Source organism: Chelonia mydas, chromosome 23 (genome assembly GCF_015237465.2).
Source record: "Chelonia mydas isolate rCheMyd1 chromosome 23, rCheMyd1.pri.v2, whole genome shotgun sequence".
NCBI lineage: Eukaryota > Metazoa > Chordata > Testudines > Cheloniidae > Chelonia > Chelonia mydas.
The window spans coordinates 18,285,773-18,302,791 of record NC_051263.2 but is presented as its reverse complement, the minus strand read 5'-3'; the positions used below and the strand labels follow the sequence as shown (position 1 = coordinate 18,302,791).

The window sequence follows — 17,019 nt, the reverse complement described above, 5'->3', positions numbered from 1 at the left end:
TGGACGGACCACGGAGGCCCGGCCCCACTCCCCCAGCCCATCATCCCTTGCCGAGGGGAAGGCTGCGAGGGGCTCAGCACCCCAAGTCATTCCCAGCCTCGGGGGACCCCCGGCCGGTTCAGTCTCATCCTTCACTTCGCTATCTCACCCCTGGCCCCCCATGATGGCTTTTAGGCCGGCCCAGCCCAGCCCAATCCTCTCTGCAGATCCACTGGCTGGTAGGACCCTCTCCCTCCGCGGGTGTCTCTGCGCCAGGCCGGAGCAGCCGTGCGCCCCCACCCCGATAATCTCCTCCATCTCCCGCCAGGATGGCCCAGGGGATTATGGCCCCGTGCAGGCTGAAGGAGAAATCCCACTCAGCGTAATCCCGTTGCTCTTCCCCAGCCCGAGCTAGCCGGCCTCCTTCCCAGCTTGCTGCCCTCGCTCCCAGGCAGAGCAACAGGGAAACTAAGGGCAGGCAGGGAGGCAATGAACCCGAGAATCATGACTCCCAGCCCGCCCCCCTCGCCCCCCGGCCCTGCTCCAATCACTAGTTCCCACTCCCCTTCCAGAGCCAGGGAGAGAACCCAGGAGTCCTGGCTCCCAGCCCCCCTCCCCACTCCAACCACTACACCTCACTCCCCTCCCAGAGCCGGAGATAGAACCCAGGAGTCTTGGCTCCTTGCCTGATATATTGAGCTAGGATACGCCCCCCCCCCCCCCATTTCATGTAGCCACGGCCCTGGCCGGTCCCTTCCCTGGGCAGGATGGGCGATGCCAGCGGTGCCAGGGCACCATCTACTGGTGAAAGCTGCAAACTGCTGCTCTGGGCTTCCTCTGGAGATGGGTGGTGAGTGCCATTCATCTGGGACCCCCAGCGCTGGCCCAGCTTCTACAACTGGGTCCCGCGAGCTTGGGACCCCCCCCCCCGCCCGTCCGGGGGACCTCCTCCCAGCTAGCCCCAAAGCTCTCGCCTCTCTTGGACTAGCTCGGTGCTGCTCTCCCAGCCTGGGTCAGCCGGGAGACGGGAAATCCGCCACTTCCCCAGGAAGTTTGTTCCCATCCCCAGGCCCGGGTCGCCCACCGAGATTATTAGCGTTAGGCCCAAAGCTGACCGCGAAGAGCCTCAAACCAGCCACACGACGGTGGGTGAAATTCAAGGTTCAGAAGAGCAACGTCAAAATAATTCGAGGGGGTCAAAATTAGTCGCTGCCGCCACTCGCGAACACGATCCTGGCCTCCCTGTGGACCGAGTCTTGGAGAAAGTCAGCCCTACGTGCGGCCAGAACCGGCTCCGGAACCAGCAGGAAAGGGATTGGAAATACGACAGAAAATATAACGTCGCTGTATGAATCCGTGGGCCGGCCGCATCTTGGGACTGTGTCCGGTTCTGGTCGCGCCATCTCAGAGAGGGCCCAGCGGCAGCGGAAAAGGCTCAGAGAAGGGCAGCAAAGGTGACGGAGGGGCTGGCTTCCAAACAAGAAGAGACTAAAACGATCAGGGCTGTTTAGCTTCGAAAAGCAATGAGTCGGGGGAAAAGGAGAGAGGTGTAGACGAGTGTGGAAAAAGCAAATAGAGAATTCTTCACACAATGCACAATTAACCAGTGGAATTCACTGCCGGGGGATGTTGCGATGGCCAGAAGGATAACGGGGTTCAAAAAGGAACTGGAGAAGTACCTGGAGGATAAATCCATCCATGACTGTCAGCCAAGATGCTCAAGGAAGCCACCCCATGCCCTGGATGACCTTAAATCTGAAAGCCAGAAGCCAGGTGTGGAAGATGAGGGGGGATCGCTCCAGGAGTGCCCTGTTCTGTACGCTCCCCTTGAAGCTCTGGCACAAGCCGCTGTCGGGGACAGGAAACTGGACTAGATGGATCATGATGTGACTCACCACGGCCGCTCTTAGGTTCTTAAGGCCTTGTTTGCAACTGGAAATTGTCTGGATTTATCTCCCAGGCACTGGATCCCGCTCTGACTTTCTCCTCTAGATTAAAGAAAGACCAGTTGGCACCTCAGATTTCCCCCCTCCCCGCGAAGGTGCTTACATGCCGTTATTCACCCACCTTGCGATCTCCCAAACGAAGCAGCCCGCACTCCTTCAATCTCCCCCACTCAGGCGTCTTCTCCAGCCCTGGGGCCATTTCTGTGACTCTTCTCGGCATCCTCTCCCGGTCCTTTGGAAAAGGGGGGAGAGAGTCCTGGCGTCTGGCCATGGGGTGGATGAGGCAGATGTCGACTGGCCAGCCATCCGCCACATGGCTGTACAAGGTCTTGGACCGCGGGAGAAAGAGGGTCTTGGACCACTGGTGTTGATTTTCAACACATCTTGGAGCTCAGACATCTGGGGAAGGCCCAGAAGACAGCTAATGTTTGGCCAATGTTTAAAAGGGGTGAATGGGACGACCCAGGTAATGACAGGCCGGTTCTCTGGACACTGGGCAAGATAATGGAACGGCCGGCGTGGGGCTTGGTTAATAAAGAATGAAAGGAGGGTGATGTAATTAATGCCAATTAACATGGAAAGACTGGTAGAGGGACTGTTTCCGGCTGTGTCTGGGCAGCGCCCGGCACGACGGGGCCCTGATCTGAGCTGGGGCAGCGACTGTCTCTGGCTGTGTCTGGTCAGCGCCCGGCACGACGGGGCCCTGATCCAGCTGGGGCAGCGACTGTCTCTGGCTGTGTCTGGGCAGCGCCTGGCACGACGGGGCCCTGATCCGAGCTGGGGCAGCGACTGTCTCTGGCTGTGTCTGGGCAGCGCCTGGCACGACGGGGCCCTGATCCGAGCTGGGGCAGCGACTGTCTCTGGCTGTGTCTGGGCAGCGCCTGGCACGACGGGGCCCTGATCCAGCTGGGGCAGCGACTGTCTCTGCCTGTGTCTGGGCAGCGCCTGGCACGACGGGGCCCTGATCCGAGCTGGGGCAGCGACTGTCTCTGGCTGTGTCTGGGCAGCGCCTGGCACGACGGGGCCCTGATCCCAGCTGGGGCAGCGACGGTCTCTGGCTGTGTCTGGGCAGCGCCTGGCACGACGGGGCCCTGATCCCAGCTGGGGCAGCGACTGTCTCTGGCTGTGTCTGGGCAGCGCCCGGCACGACGGGGCCCTGATCCCAGCTGGGGCAGCGACTGTTTCTGGCTGTGTCTGGGCAGCTCCGATCTCAGCCGGGGCAGGGATTGTCTCCCCCAGATCAGGTCAGCAGGGAGTTGGGGGGCGCCTGCTGTCACCTCCTCAGTTCCTGCCACACACATTCAGTCTCACCTCTTCTCCAGCCGCTGACCTGTCTTGGTCTAATTCGAGGGCGAACCTTCCCGTCCCCGATTCATCCCCCTGCCTGCGGCTTGCCGCACCCCCATTTCCATTCCCCACTCGTCCAGCTTCCCCGGCCAGCCGCTGGATCAGGGCCTGCACCTAAGAACCCTCGAAGATCTGGTGCCCCCCGTGGCCGAGTCCCTCACACTCTGTATCCTCCCACCGCCCTAGGAGGCAGGGCGAGGCTGTGACGCTTCCCCCCTCTCCCTCGCCTTGAGCAGATGGGGAAACTGAGGCAGGGAGTGGCCAGTGGTCAGGGCGCACTAGTGCCAGGGGAGGGCTGCGTTCACAGTACCCTGGCCCCGACCCCCTCGGTTATTTCATCAGCCCCCACTTCCTTCCCTCCAACCACGCCCCTCGCATTCCTGGCTCCGCCCCCACTTCCTCCTGGACGTTCTGGCTCCGCCCCTGCTTCCCCCTGGACGTTCTGACCCCGCCCCGGCTCCGCCCCCGCTTCCTCCTGGACGTTCTGACCCCGCCCCTTTCCCGCCCTGTCTCCTCCCCCATTTCCTCCTGAACGTTCTGACCACGCCCCCTCCGCTTTTGGTTTCCGGGTCGGTCGCCCCACGCACGGCCCCCGGGCCGTAAAGTGAGGCCAGCGGGGAGCGAGCGAGTGAGTGAGATGGGGCGGCTCGGGGGGCAGAGCTGGGGTCACGTAGTGGGGGTTGGGGGGGAACAGAAGCCGGCGGTGGGGGGAGGGGAAATACAGGAGCACGTGGGTCTGGGGGGCACGGGGGGGAGGGAGAGGTAGGTTGGGGGGATATTGGGGGGATATTGGGGGAAGGGCGGTAGCGGGTGGGGGTCACATGGGAGAGGGGGAGGCTGGGGGGGAGGGAGCGATGTGTAGGGCGGAGGGGGACGTCTGGGGGGGGTTAGGTGAGTGGGGACCTGTGGGATCTGGAGGGGGGGCCAGGGAGATGCGGGAGAAGGTGGGTGAGGAGGAAGGGGGAGTGGATGGGGCAGAGCTGGGGGTGCTGGACTATGTGGGGCGGGGGGGAGGACAGCAGAGTCCATGGGGACTGGGAGGGTCTGTAGGCTGGGCCATGGGGGCGGGGACATGTAGGGGGGGAAATATGGGGGGGATGTAGGGGTGGAGGAGTGGGGAGATACGGAGACAGGGAGATATGGGGGTTGGTGGGGAAATGTGGGGGGTGGGACATATGGGGGGGCTGTGGAGCTGGGCAACGGGGGGTGACTGGGGGGGCGGCATGGAGGTCGGGGCGGCCTGAGGCTGGATCTAATCACTCGCTGTTGGCAGGGGGCAGCGCCCGGGATGCTGGAGGAGCCGCAGGAGATGCCAGGGGCCCGGCAGGGGGCAGAGGAGGAAGGAAGCCCCCCGGGGGCCGGGCAGGGGGCAGACGAGGATGGAAGCCTCTCGGGGACTGGACAAGGGGCAGGCGAGGAGGGGAGCCCCCCACCTGGCGCCCCCGACCCCCTCCAGGGGAAGAAGATCGTGCCAGGCATCGTGTACCTAGGGCACATCCCGCCCCGCTTCCGGCCCCGGCACGTCCGAAACCTGCTCAGCGTCCATGGGGAGGTCGGGCGCATCTTCCTGCAGCCCGAGGGTGAGTCCACGGAGTGTGTGGGGGAGAAGTGGGGGGCTGAGCGGGGCAGGGGGGCTGGCGGAGGCTGTGACGGAGGGGGGTGGGGGGGATGTCGGTTACACAGAAATGCCCCGACCCTTTGTAGTCAGTAAACCTCCCTTGGTGGTTTTCACCCAATATGTGGGGCGCGAACCCAGGCGTCTAGGCAAAAGCCCCTCTTCAGCGGGAATCGCTGGCTCCGGTTGCCCGTCGGACTCCCCTTCACTTCCTGGCTGAAAATATATCGCGGCGTTATGTGCGGCTGTTCCCCAACCGCCCTGCCCCAGAGGTGGCTGCATCGCAGCGCCGGGCGGGCCTGGGGCTGGAAGGGGCTTGAGGGGGGTCTGGCGGGGGCTGATCTCTCCGTCCCCCCAGAGCGGTTCGTCCGGCGGAGGAAGAAGAAAGCTGGCGCCAAGGCCAAGAACTACACGGAGGGCTGGGTGGAGTTCAGGGACAAGCGCGTGGCGAAGCTCGTGGCCGCCAGTCTGCACAACACGCCCATGGGCACCCGCCGGCGCAGCCGCTTCCACTACGACCTCTGGAACATCAAGGTACCGGCTCTGGGAGGGGAGTGGGGTCTGGTGGTTAGAGCAGGGGGGGCTGGGAGCCAGGACTCCTGGGTTCTCTCCCCGGCTCCGGGAGGGGAGTCGGGTCTGGTGGTTGGAGCAGGGGGCGCTGGGAGCCAGGGCTCCTGGGTTCTCTCCCTGGCTCTGGGAGGAGAGTGGGGTCTAGTGGTTGGAGCAGGGGGGGCTGGGAGCCAGGGCTCCTGGGTTCTCTCCCCGGCTCTGGGAGGAGAGTGGGGTCTAGTGGTTGGAGCAGGGGGGGCTGGGAGCCAGGACTCCTGGGTTCTCTCCTCCACTCTGGGAGGAGAGTGAGGTCTAGTGGTTGGAGCAGGGGGGGCTGGGAGCCAGGGCTCCTGGGTTCTCTCCCCGGCTCCGGGAGGGGAGTGGGGTCTGGTGGTTGGAGCAGGGGGGGCTGGGAGCCAGGACTCCTGGGTTCTCTCCCCGGCTCTGGGAGGGGAGTGGGGTCTGGTGGGTTAGAGCAGGGGGGGCTGGGAGCCAGGGCTCCTGGGTTCTCTCCCTGGCTCTGGGAGGAGAGTGGGGTCTAGTGGTTGGAGCAGGGGGGGCTGGGAGCCAGGACTCCTGGGTTCTCTCCTCGGCTCTGGGAGGAGAGTGGGGTCTAGTGGTTGGAGCAGGGGGGGCTGGGAGCCAGGACTCCTGGGTTCTCTCCCCGGCTCTGGGTGGGGAGCGGGGTCCGGCCGGTCAGAGGCAGTGAGGCGTCCGTCTGTCCGTCCGTCCCCGCAGTACCTGCACCGGTTCAAGTGGCCGCACCTGAGCGAGCGGCTGGCCTACGAGCGGCAGGTCCGGCAGCAGCGCCTGCGGGCCGAGATCTCCCAGGCCAAGCGCGAGACCAGCTTCTACCTGCGCAGCGTGGAGACCAGCCAGCGCTTCGCCCGCCGGGCCGCCACCGCCCCTGCCGGCGCGGAGGAGAAGAGCTGGGGCTTCGTCCAGCGCCCCACGGAGGAGGAGATCCAGAGGCGCAAGGCGGGCGCGGGCGGGTGCCGGCTCCGTGGGCAGCTGGCCAAGGCCCGGGAGATCCAGCTGAAATCCCAGACCAGCCGCTCCTTGCTGGCCAAAATCTTCAACACCACGGACGCTGCCTCGGGGGAGGCACCGGGGGGGCCGGATCTGTAGTGAGAACCCCAGGCGCTGGGGGGCGCCGTGATACGGGAGTGGGGCAGGGGGCGGGGCTGGGGGTGCTCTCCCCTGGCAGTCAGGGCCAGGCACTAGGGGGTGCTGTGTTGTGGAGAATGGGGCAGGGGAGCTTCTGGGTTCTCTCCCGGCTCTGGGAGGCGAGTGGAGTCCAGTGGGGTTGAGTGGGAGTTGCTGGGAGCCAGGACTCCTGGGTCCTATGCCTGGCTCTGGGAGGGGAGTGGGGGCTAGTGGTTAGAACAGGGGGGGCCTTGGAACCAGGACTCCTGACAGTTCCCATCCAGCATGGCACAGATGCCCCAGCCTGTGGCAGGTTGGGGTTTTAGGGGAGCTGGCCGGGGCTCCGGCTTCCTGGCCTGGGGATACCAGTGGGGGGTGGGGTCATGTTGACAAGGGGGGTGGGGGTGCACTGGGGTGAATCCGAACCCAAGCGGACAGCGGGACTCAACGGGGGTGTGTGTGATCGGGGGAGAACAGAGATTAATTTAAACCTTGGGGTGCTGCAGGTTGGGTGCCCCATCTGATCACCCCCCAGCTCGCTTCCTCCTGCCCCTCGGCTCTGGGGCGACAGGAGTTTGCCCCCCCGCAGCGGCTCGTTCCTTAGCCCCGGTGGCAGGGCTCTGAAGACCAAGTTGTTGCCTCGATGGACCCCCAGCGTCTCGACTCAGCACCGTCCCTTCCGCCCTGCCGCGGCCACGCTCAGCCGCTGGTTTCCCGCAGAGCCGCTCGGACCGTCAGGCTGGCCTTGCTCCCGGCACCTCGTCCGTCCTGAAGACGAGACCGTGACTTGCTACAAAGGGGCTTTTCGTTTGCCCGCGGGGCCGGCCTGGTCGCCCGGTGCCCCGGCCCCCTCGGGCTCCGTCCCCGTGCGTTCGATACCAGCTGAGACCCGAGGGCTCCCCGGTCCCTCTGGCTGAGCGCGATTAAAAAACCCGAGTGACTGAAAACGAGGGGGGCGACCGTTGAGTTTATTCCAACCTGGCCAAGTGCTCGGCCTCCAGTCGCTGCTGTGGACGGGCCAGCGGCCTCCAGCGGGCGGCTTTCCGGCGGGCTCGCGTCTCGGCCCTGCTCTGTGTCACGTCCTGACCGACGTGGCACGAGGTGGCCCCCGCCCTTCGGCCTCCGCTTAGCGGGGCCGGGGCTCGCGGGGCCGGACGAGCTGCCCGCCTGTGTGCGTTGCCCGCTCCCTTCTGCCGGCCGGGGGTTTAGCCGCCGGACCCTGCGCTATGAGCCCTGGCAGGAAAGGGCGGGCGTACGGCCTCCGGGCCGCGGTCAGGCCCTGCTCGCGCCTTCGCTGGCCGGGACGTGACCTCGGCAAGACCAGGGGTTGCCAAACCACAAACGCTCCTAAGAGGGGCCAGGCACCGGGCGCTCGTGTAAACGCGCTCCAGAGGGATCGTGCCAGGACCCCCCCCACCCCCCCGATACCGCGATACGGTGTGAACGCCTCGGAAAGACGAACTGCGGGGGGCGGATAGAGATATTTGGATCAACCCGACCAGTACAAGGCAGAGGGTGGTGACTGACCCCTGCAGTGGGGCAAGACGTAACTTGTTCGTGTCGGTGCATGAAAGAGGGGCGCCGAGGGGGAGGGGGCGCCGAGGGGGCGTCCGGCTGGCCGAGGGCGGGAGGGAAAGTCCTGTTCCTCACTGAGCTGGTCCGTTGTCGTGGGGGTTGCGTGTCTGAGTGTCCCTCTTCTGGGGCGCTCTCCCCCTGCCGATACACCTGGCCGGGCGCCTTCACCCCTGAGCCCAGCTGGGGGGCTGCGTGGGCGGCTGTCTGCCCAGAGCCGGTGCAGCGCGTCCAGAGGACGTGCACGCAGCCACCAAGGGACGGGGAAGGGGGCCTTTCCCCTCTAGGGGGCGCCAGCTCCCATCTGACCCCAGGGCGGGGGCTGATTGGCTTGGGGGGCTGCAAATGGGGCTCGGGCCCTTTCCTTTTTAGGGGGCACCGGCTCCCATCCAGACCAGGGCAGGGACTGGCTGGCTCTGGGGGTCAGGGAATGGGGCGTGGGGCCTGTCCCCTCTAGGGGGCGCCAGCGCCCCCCCCCCCAGCCCCAGGGCAGGGACTGGCTGGCTCCGGGGGTCAGGGAAAGGGACACGGGGCCTGTTCCCACTAGGGGGCGCCAGCTGGCTGAGGGGGTCAGGGAATGGGGCATGGGGCCCGGCCCCTCTAGGGGGGGGCCCGGCCCCTCTAGGGAGCCCCCCCCGGCACGGCGTCGGCCCTTGCGGGTCTGGAACGGGATCGGGGGTCACGCCCTGGCAGTGGATTAGCGGTGGTGCGGCAGGATCCTGGGGACCCCGGCTGCTCTTGGCTCTCTCTCCCCGGCTCCCTGCGGCCCCAATCCCTGGCCCTGCTTTGATCCCTCATTGCGCCCCTTTTCCTGATGCTCTGGGGCTCTGCCTTGGGGGCCTTGGGTGGGGTGGGGGGGTCTGTGCAGCGCCTGGCGCGACAGAGATCTCGGTACAAGGGGGGCCGCACAGGGCCCAGACGTCGGTCAGGTGGGGGGGCCTGTGCAGCGCCTGGCGCGAGAGGGCCCGATCTCACTTGCGTGCCAGTCTCGGGAGTGGCAGAGGGTGTCCCCTAAACCAGCGCCAGGTGCTTGGCCTCCGGACTCCGATCAGCTGGGCCGGGGCTGGCGGTGCCTGGCAGTGGCCGGAGGAGATAAGAGCCTGTTTGCGTGGAGTGGAGAGCGGCCAGGAACGCCTCCCACCCACCGGGACAGGGAGCTGCGGTGGTGGGGCCGGGACCCCTCTGCTCCTCCCCAGCAATGGGTGCTTCTGGGCAGGCACCAGAGCTGCCTCACCCCCTTTTTTGTCCATCCCTGCAGCCCCCCGCTCTGGGGAAACTGAGGCGTGGAGCATGTGTCCAGCTCCAGGGTGGCCTGGGGACCTAGCCTGTGAGTCCCAGAAAGGAAGTGGCGTATTCTGGATAGAACCCAGGAGTCCTGGCTCCCAGCCCTCCCCCGCTCTAACCACCAGACCCCACTTCCGTCCCAGACCCAGGGAGAGAACCCAGGAGTCCGGGCTCCCAGCGGCCCCTCGCCCTGCGGAGCTGAAGGCTCTTGCGCTGTTCGCCCTGCTGGCCCCCGTGTGCTGCCAGCTCGCCCGGGGGGGCTGGACGGCTACGGGGGCTACAGCCTGGCCGGCTGCGAGTGACCCCCCCACGGCCCCTCGCCACCCCGCCCCAGACCTCTCCTCCTTCCACTTCCCAGGGGGCGGGTTTTAAGCATCCCCCCCCCCCCCCCGTGATGAGCTGCCAAAATCTTAACGGGTTCCCTCCTCACCCCACGAGGGGGCGTCGCCCACCCCCGCCCCCCGGGGATCCTGCCCCATCCACCCCCACCTCGTTCCTTGACCCCCCCCCAGCCCCATCCACCCCCTCCCCTGTCCCCTGGCTGCCCCCAGAACCGGGCAGGGGGGTCTCGTGGGCCACCGTAGTGGGTGCCCACCCCTAAGAGCCAGAGGCACCTCCTGGGGGGCGAGGTGGGGAGTCCCGGGGGTGCTTACCTGGGGCAGCTCCCAGGAGGCATCCGGCAGGTCCCTCTGGCTCCAAGGGGCGGGGGAGCGTAGCTGGGGGGGGAGCAGGGGGAGCGGCCACGCCCCCCACTGATCACATCAAAAGTGGCACCTTTGGCTCTGACTCCCTGGGTGCTTCTCCGCCCCCCCCCCCCGGCCTCCGCCTCCTCCCCTGAACCCACCACCCCGCCCTGCTTCTCCGCCCCCCCCCCCCCGGCCTCCTCCCCTGAACCCACCACCCCGCCCTGCTTCTCCGCCCCCCCCCCCGGCCTCCGCCTCCTCCCCTGAACCCACCACCCCCGCCCTGCTTCTCCGCCCCCCCCCCCCCGGCCTCCTCCCCTGAACCCACCACCCCGCCCTGCTTCTCCGCCCCCCCCCCCCGGCCTCCGCCTCCTCCCCTGAACCCACCACCCCGCCCTGCTTCTCCGCCCCCCCCCGGCCTCCGCCTCCTCCCCTGAACCCACCACCCCACCCTGCTTCTCCGCCCCCCCCCCCGGCCTCTTCCTCCTCCCCTGAACCCACCACCCTGCCCTGCTTCTCCGCCCCCCCGGCCTCCTCCCCTGAACCCACCACCCCACCCTGCTTCTCCGCCCCCCCCCGGCCTCCTCCTCCTCCCCTGAACCCACCACCCCACCCTGCTTCTCCGCCCCCCCGGCCTCCTCCCCTGAACCCACCACCCCACCCTGCTTCTCCGCCCCCCCCCCGGCCTCCTCCTCCTCCCCTGAACCCACCGCCCTGCCCTGCTTCTCCGCCCCCCCGGCCTCCTCCCCTGAACCCACCACCCCACCCTGGTTCTCCGCCCCCCCCCCGGCCTCCTCCTCCTCCCCTGAACCCACCACCCCGCCCTGCTTCTCTGCCCCCCCCCCCCGGCCTCCTCCCCTGAACCCACCACCCCACCCTGCTTCTCCGCCCCCCCCCCGGCCTCCTCCTCCTCCCCTGAACCCACCACCCCGCCCTGCTTCTCTGCCCCCCCCCCCGGCCTCCTCCCCTGAACCCACCGCCCCGCCCTGCTTCTCCGCCCCCCCCCGGTCTCCTCCCCTGAACCCACCGCCCCGCCCTGCTTCTCCGCCCCCCCCAGCCTCCTCCTCCTTCCCTGAACCCACCGCCCCGCCCTGCTTCTCCGCCCCCCCCAGCCTCCTCCTCCTCCCCTGAACCCACCGCCCCGCCCTGCTTCTCCGCCCCCCCCCCGCCTCCTCCCCTGAACCCACCGCCCCGCCCTGCTTCTCCGCCGCCCCCCCGCCTCCTCCCCTGAACCCACCGCCCTGCCCTGCTTCTCCGCCCCCCCCCCCGGCCTCCGCCTCCTCCCCTGAACCCACCACCCCGCCCTGCTTCTCCGCCCCCCCCCCGGCCTCCGCCTCCTCCCCTGAACCCACCACCCCGCCCTGCTTCTCCGCCCCCCCCCCGGCCTCCTCCCCTGAACCCACCGCCCCGCCCTGCTTCTCCGCCCCCCCCCGGCCTCCTCCCCTGAACCCACCGCCCCGCCCTGCTTCTCCGCCCCCCCCCCCCGGCCTCCACCTCCTCCCCTGAACCCACCACCCCCCCCTGCTTCTCCGCCCCCCCCCCCGGCCTCCTCCTCCTCCCCTGAACCCACCACCCCGCCATGCTTCTCCGCCCCCCCCCCCCCCGGCCTCCTCCCCTGAACCCACCACCCCGCCCTGCTTCTCTGTCCCCCCCCCCCGGCCTCCTCCCCTGAACCCACCACCCCACCCTGCTTCTCCGCCCCTCCCCCGGCCTCCTCCCCTGAACCCACCGTCCTGCCCTGCTTCTCCGCCCCCCCCCCAGCCTCCGCCTCCTCCCCTGAACCCACCACCCCGCCCTGCTTCTCCGCCCCCCCCCGGCCTCCTCCCCTGAACCCACCGCCCTGCCCTGCTTCTCCGCCCCCCCCCGAACCTTCTTCTCAACCCTCCCCAGCTTCCCGCTGAACAGCTGATTTGCAGGAAGCGGGGGGGGGGGGGCAGAGAAGCGGGGGGGGCAGTGGGTTCAGGGGACTGCCGGTGGGGGCTCTGCACCCACCAAATTGTCCCCGTGGGGGGCTCCAGGGCTGGAGCACCCGTGGAGTCGGCGCCTAAGGCCCCACGTTGGGCCGGCTGTTGCATTTCGAAGCCCTTTTCGAGCCGGTTCTCCCCGCGGAACAGCCGGTTCTAAAGGGGCTTCGAAACTGAACCACCGGCTCCAGCTCCCCCCGTCCCTCCCCCCCGCGTTTCTCCAGTTAAATGGTCCCAGTTCCCCGAAATTCTGGGTTTTCAGGCTTTTCTCTCGTTCCGTCCATTGAAACGTTTATAGTTCTGCCCAACGGTGTGTGAAGAATTCCCCCCCCCCCGACTTTTACCCCCTGAGCTCTTCACCGTTGCGCGAAATTTTTCTATTTCTATCCATTGAAACGGTCACAGTGGCACGAAATTGTTTCACGCATTTTTTGTCCGTTTGTCCACGGACCTATTCGCAGGTGCACGAAATTCTGGGTTTCAGCCTCTTGTCTGTTTCTGCGCATTTAACTTTGGACAGTTCTGCAAAACGGCTTCCAGCATTTCCCCCCCGTTTTTATCCGCGTGGACGTTCACAGCAGCACAAGATAATTTCAAGCAGGTTTTTCTACTTGTATCCATTGACGTTTCCACGGCTGCACCAAATTATGGGGTTCAAATATTCCCCCCTCCCCAGGTTTTATCCATTAAAATTCACTGTTGTGCACAGTCTTGGGGGTTTACGCATTTTTTAAAGTCTATTTCTGGCCATTTAAGTTGTCACAATTCGGGGGGCTCACCGTTGCATTTCGATTTGCATTGATTGAAATCTTCAGCGTGGCGGGAAGTCGTAGGGCAGTTCGACGAGGGCGGGGTGGCCAGACAAGAATTATTTTACGACAGTAGACGCTGACCGTCGCCAAACCGCAAACAGTCACCCTCCCGTGTCAAAATGCTCCTCTGTCCGCAGGCCACATGGTCCTGACTTTGCTTCCCTTAGCACGGCTGGAAATATTTCGGCCTCGCTTTGCTAGATGGCTAGCTGACCTCCTGAGGTCCCTTCCAACCCGGATCGTCTATGATTCTACGAAACCGACCTTTGCCGGCATTTCCCGATGAAAACCGAATTCCTCCGAGCCGAGTTCTTTCCATCCTGTGCCCAGTCTTGGAGCAGAGCCGGTCGCTCCCAGCGCCCGCCCGCCCTCTGTCAGATCCCAGCCCGAACCCTGGGTGCAAGGTGCCCCGATTTAGGGTCAACCCACCTCGCTTCAAGAGCTCCAGCCGAGACTGGCTCTGCTCGCGACAGCGCCCTCTATAAATACCCCGCCGGGCGCTGACGACAAGCGGCGCGTCTTCCAAGCGTGCCCGCTGACCGCGGGTGTGTGTCACAGCGCCACCTGCTGACCCTTCCCCGCCATAACGAGCTGAGCTCCCTCTCTCCCAGGGCTCTGCATGGCCGCGCACGAGAGCAGCTCCAACACCCAGGCCACCAACCACAACAGCTGGGACGGCAGCGCCGACTTCGGCATCTTCCAGATCAACAGCCCCTACTGGTGCCGGAACGGGGACGAGGGCGGCTCCGACGTCTGCCAAATACCCTGCAGCGGTGAGGCCGGGGGAGAGATCCTCTCTCTTGGAGGGAGCCTTGTCGGGCTGTTCCCCAGCTGCCTCACCCCAGAGGTGGCTGCATCTCAGCCATCCCCATGCGGTGTTATGCACGGCGGTTCTTCAGCTGTCCTGCCCCAGAGGTGGCTGCATCTCAGCCATCCCCGTGCTGTGTTATGTGTGGCTGTTCCCCAGCTGTCCTGCCCCAGAGGTGGCTGCATCTCAGTTATCCCCGTGTGGTGTTATGCACGGCTGTTCTTCAGCTGTCCTGCCCCAGAGGTGGCTGCATCTCAGCCATCCCTGTGCTATGTTATGTGTGGCTGTTCCCCAGCTGTCCTGCCCCAGAGGTGGCTGCATCTCAGCTATCCCCGTGTGGTGTTATGCACGGCTGTTCCCCAGCTGTCCTGCCCCAGAGGTGGCTGCATCTCAGCCATCCCCGTGTGGCGTTATGCGCAGCTCTTCCCCAGCTGTCCGGTCCCAGAGGGGGCTGCCTCTCAGTCTTCCCTGTGCAGCGTGATGCATGGCTGTTCCCCAGATGCCCCCCAGAGGTGGCTGCATCATCTTGCATGTATTTCATTTGGCTAGTCTGGGATCCGTACGGGTGGAAGTGTCACTTGTGTGATAAATGGGGTGGGTGGGTTTGGATGGGAGGGATCGAGGGGGGAACTGGGAACCCCCCTGCTCTGACCCCCCCCCCCCCACTCACCCGTCCTCCTGCCCCCCTCAGACTTGCTGAGCAGCAATCTCTCAGCGGACGTTGAATGCACTAAGATCATTGCCCAGGACTCCAACGGCATGAGCGCCTGGCAAGTGGGGGCTGCCGGGGGGGGCGGTACAAGGGGGGGGGCACGGGGCGATCCTGGAGTCTTGTGTAGAAGAGACTCTCCGCTTCGGTATTTTTTGAAAGCCTGTTTTTAGCCCTCGCGATTGTGCCGGAAAACTCAACATCACGAGCCGAGCGCCACCCGACAGGCACAGAGCCCCGAGCCGCCCCGACCCCCGGGAGCAAAGAGCCCAAACAATTCCCACCTACGTCCAGGCAGAGACACCTGCCCTGCCCCGGATGTGCATGAGAAACCAGCTGGTACAAACCCCGCCGCCCCCCGCACTCGCACATACTAGGAAACAAAGAAAAGGACCCGAAAATGAAGCAGTGTCAGAAACCCCCCCCAAAAAAACCTTCATGATTTTCCTGCAAATCTTATGAGTGTTTGTTTTGGCTGATCTCAGGATTTTCTGCTACTGTCCCGAGTGTTTGTTTTTGTTGCTAATCTCGTGATTTCCCTGAAACTCTCATGTCTTCTTTGGTGGGGCTCAGGGTTTCCGGGATCCTTTTTAGTTTCTGTTGCTAATCTCATGACATTTTTTTTCTTTTTTTTTGCAAACCTCATGAGTTTATTTTGCTCATTTCACGATTTTTCTGCGTAACTCTGGGGTTGGTTTTTGTTTTTTGCCTGGCTTGGGGTTTTGGGGACGCTTGTGGTTTGTCTGCAGACCTCAAGCTTGTTTGTTTGTTTGTTTGTTTGCTTTTTGGGTGGGTTTTTGCTAATCTCCTGAGTTTTTGTAGCCTGACTAGATTTCCGAGGGCTGGGCCCTAATCCATAAAGGACTAGCAGCTAATTTCTCAGCTCCTTATCTGGCTGCTTAACCGTTTCCCTTCAGCCCAGCCCCCTTGGGAGATGGGGGGTGCAAGCACCCCTATTTCACAGGAGGGGAAACTGAGGCACAGAGCAGCAACGTGATCTGCCCAGAGTCTGTGGCAGAGGAACCCAGGCCTCTCCTGCCCAGGGCCGGCGCCTGTAACCCCTCGGCTGTGTTTTATGAGGCACCTCGGCTGGGTGGCCACTGATTCTTTTGCTCTCTTCCGCCAGGGTGGCCTGGACGTCGTATGGCCAAGGCCAGGATCTGTGGCAGTATGTAGAAGGATGCGGCGTGTGAGAGCTGCACCGGGTTCCGGTTCCGTCCCGCCTTGAGTTCTCCTAGCCCTGGCTCGACGCCTTTCCCCAGATCTTTCCAAACACAGTCACCCCCCCAAATCCAAGACCCAGCGTCCAGTTGCTCAGATTCCTGGACCATCACAACAGGGGAAATGGGGTAGTGGGATAGGGCGGGGGGAAGGGAGTGGGGTCTAGTGGTTAGAGTGGGAGGAGCTGGGAGCCAGGAGTCCTGGGTTCTCTCCCTGGCAATGGGAGGGGAGGGGAGTCTAGTGGGTTAGAGGAGCGGGGGCTGGGAGCCAGGACTCCTGGGTTCTCTCCCTGGCTCCGCTCAGTCAGTGTCGTGGAGTACAACCTAGCTCATTCACACAGATATGGGGTGGGGTAGAACTAATCCTGGGGTATAAACTAGCGGGAGGTTTTCAGGAGGGAGCAGCGTGGGAACGCAGAGGGTGCCCTCTTCCTGGCAGTCTGCGTTGATTTTCCAGTTGATTTGATCGTGTTACTTTGGGTTATTTTCCTATTAAAGTAGATTCCTCAGCCTCAACTGATGCCTTTGGTCATTCTTTTGATAACACACAGTATGCATCAGTGGCCTGACATTGAAATGCAGCCACCTCTGGGGAAGGGCAGCTGGGAACAGCCACACATAACACTGCCCGGGGATGGCTCGCCCGGCGCTGAGATGCAGCCACCTATGGGGTGGGGCAGATGGAGAACATCCACACACAACACCTGACCCTATGCGTGCTGTGAACCCCGTCCATCCCCTTGGGGCTATGTCACATCTGGGGAAAGGCCTGGGAGCTGGCAGGTGGGGAGCTGTTCCTTGGGCAGGAAATAACTGTCCTGAGCCTTAAATCGGCTGCCAGTGTCATTACATTATCCAGCCCCATATTCCCCCTCCATATGCACCCATCCATCCCAGCACACACCTCTCCACCTGTCCATTCCCACCCCCCATCCATCGCTCCCAACGTCCCCCCAGCATCTCCATACACACCCATCCATGCCTCCACTCCTCCACCCATCTCTCCATTCCTCCATCCGTCTGTCCCGCCCCACACACCTGCCTCCATCCATCACCCATCTATCTATCTATCTATCTATCTATCTATCTATCTATCTATCTATCTATCTATCCCCATAAACGCCTATTCATCCATCCATATACACCCATATTTATCTATCTAGCCCTAGCTCTGTGTAAATGCGAAAGCTTGTCTCTCTCACCAACAGAGGTTGGTCCAACAAAAGACATTACCTGCCCCACCTTGTCTCTCTAATAAAAGACAGGTCAATCCAATTTTTATCAGCCATGTTGCTGTGTTTGAAGGGAGAAAGCCTGTACTGATGAACTGGTTGGGTCAGCGTAATTACAGCCTCGTCTTCTGTTGAAACTGTCATTCAAAATTG

The 17,019-nt window shown here is 64.3% G+C and overlaps 2 protein-coding genes and 1 pseudogene across 4 annotated transcripts; all 3 read left to right on the top strand.

Moving 5' to 3' along the window:
• The first annotated feature begins 3,757 nt into the window (after positions 1–3,757).
• ABT1 (activator of basal transcription 1) lies at positions 3,758–7,529 on the top strand. Of its 3 annotated transcripts, none has more exons than XM_037888641.2 (5): positions 3,758–3,900; positions 4,546–4,852; positions 5,246–5,421; positions 6,175–6,563; positions 7,089–7,529. In XM_037888641.2, coding segments are annotated over exons 2-5 (858 nt in total). In that variant the 5' UTR covers positions 3,758–3,900; positions 4,546–4,560; the 3' UTR covers positions 7,090–7,529. The 3 variants fall into 3 exon arrangements, with proteins under 3 accessions (XP_037744569.1, XP_043390359.1, XP_043390360.1); XM_043534424.1 differs by having other exon boundaries at positions 6,175–6,576; positions 7,187–7,529; XM_043534425.1 differs by having other exon boundaries at positions 3,778–3,896.
• A 2,716-nt stretch (positions 7,530–10,245) lies between these two features.
• On the top strand, positions 10,246–11,891 carry LOC122463705 (annotated as a pseudogene).
• A 1,475-nt stretch (positions 11,892–13,366) lies between these two features.
• LOC119564860 (lysozyme C, kidney isozyme) lies at positions 13,367–15,765 on the top strand. Its single transcript, XM_037888231.2, has 3 exons — positions 13,367–13,670; positions 14,397–14,475; positions 15,541–15,765. The coding sequence occupies exons 1-3, from the start codon at positions 13,517–13,519 to the stop codon at positions 15,605–15,607; spliced, it is 300 nt and encodes a 99-aa protein (XP_037744159.2). The 5' UTR covers positions 13,367–13,516; the 3' UTR covers positions 15,608–15,765.
• Positions 15,766–17,019: the final 1,254 nt, after the last annotated feature.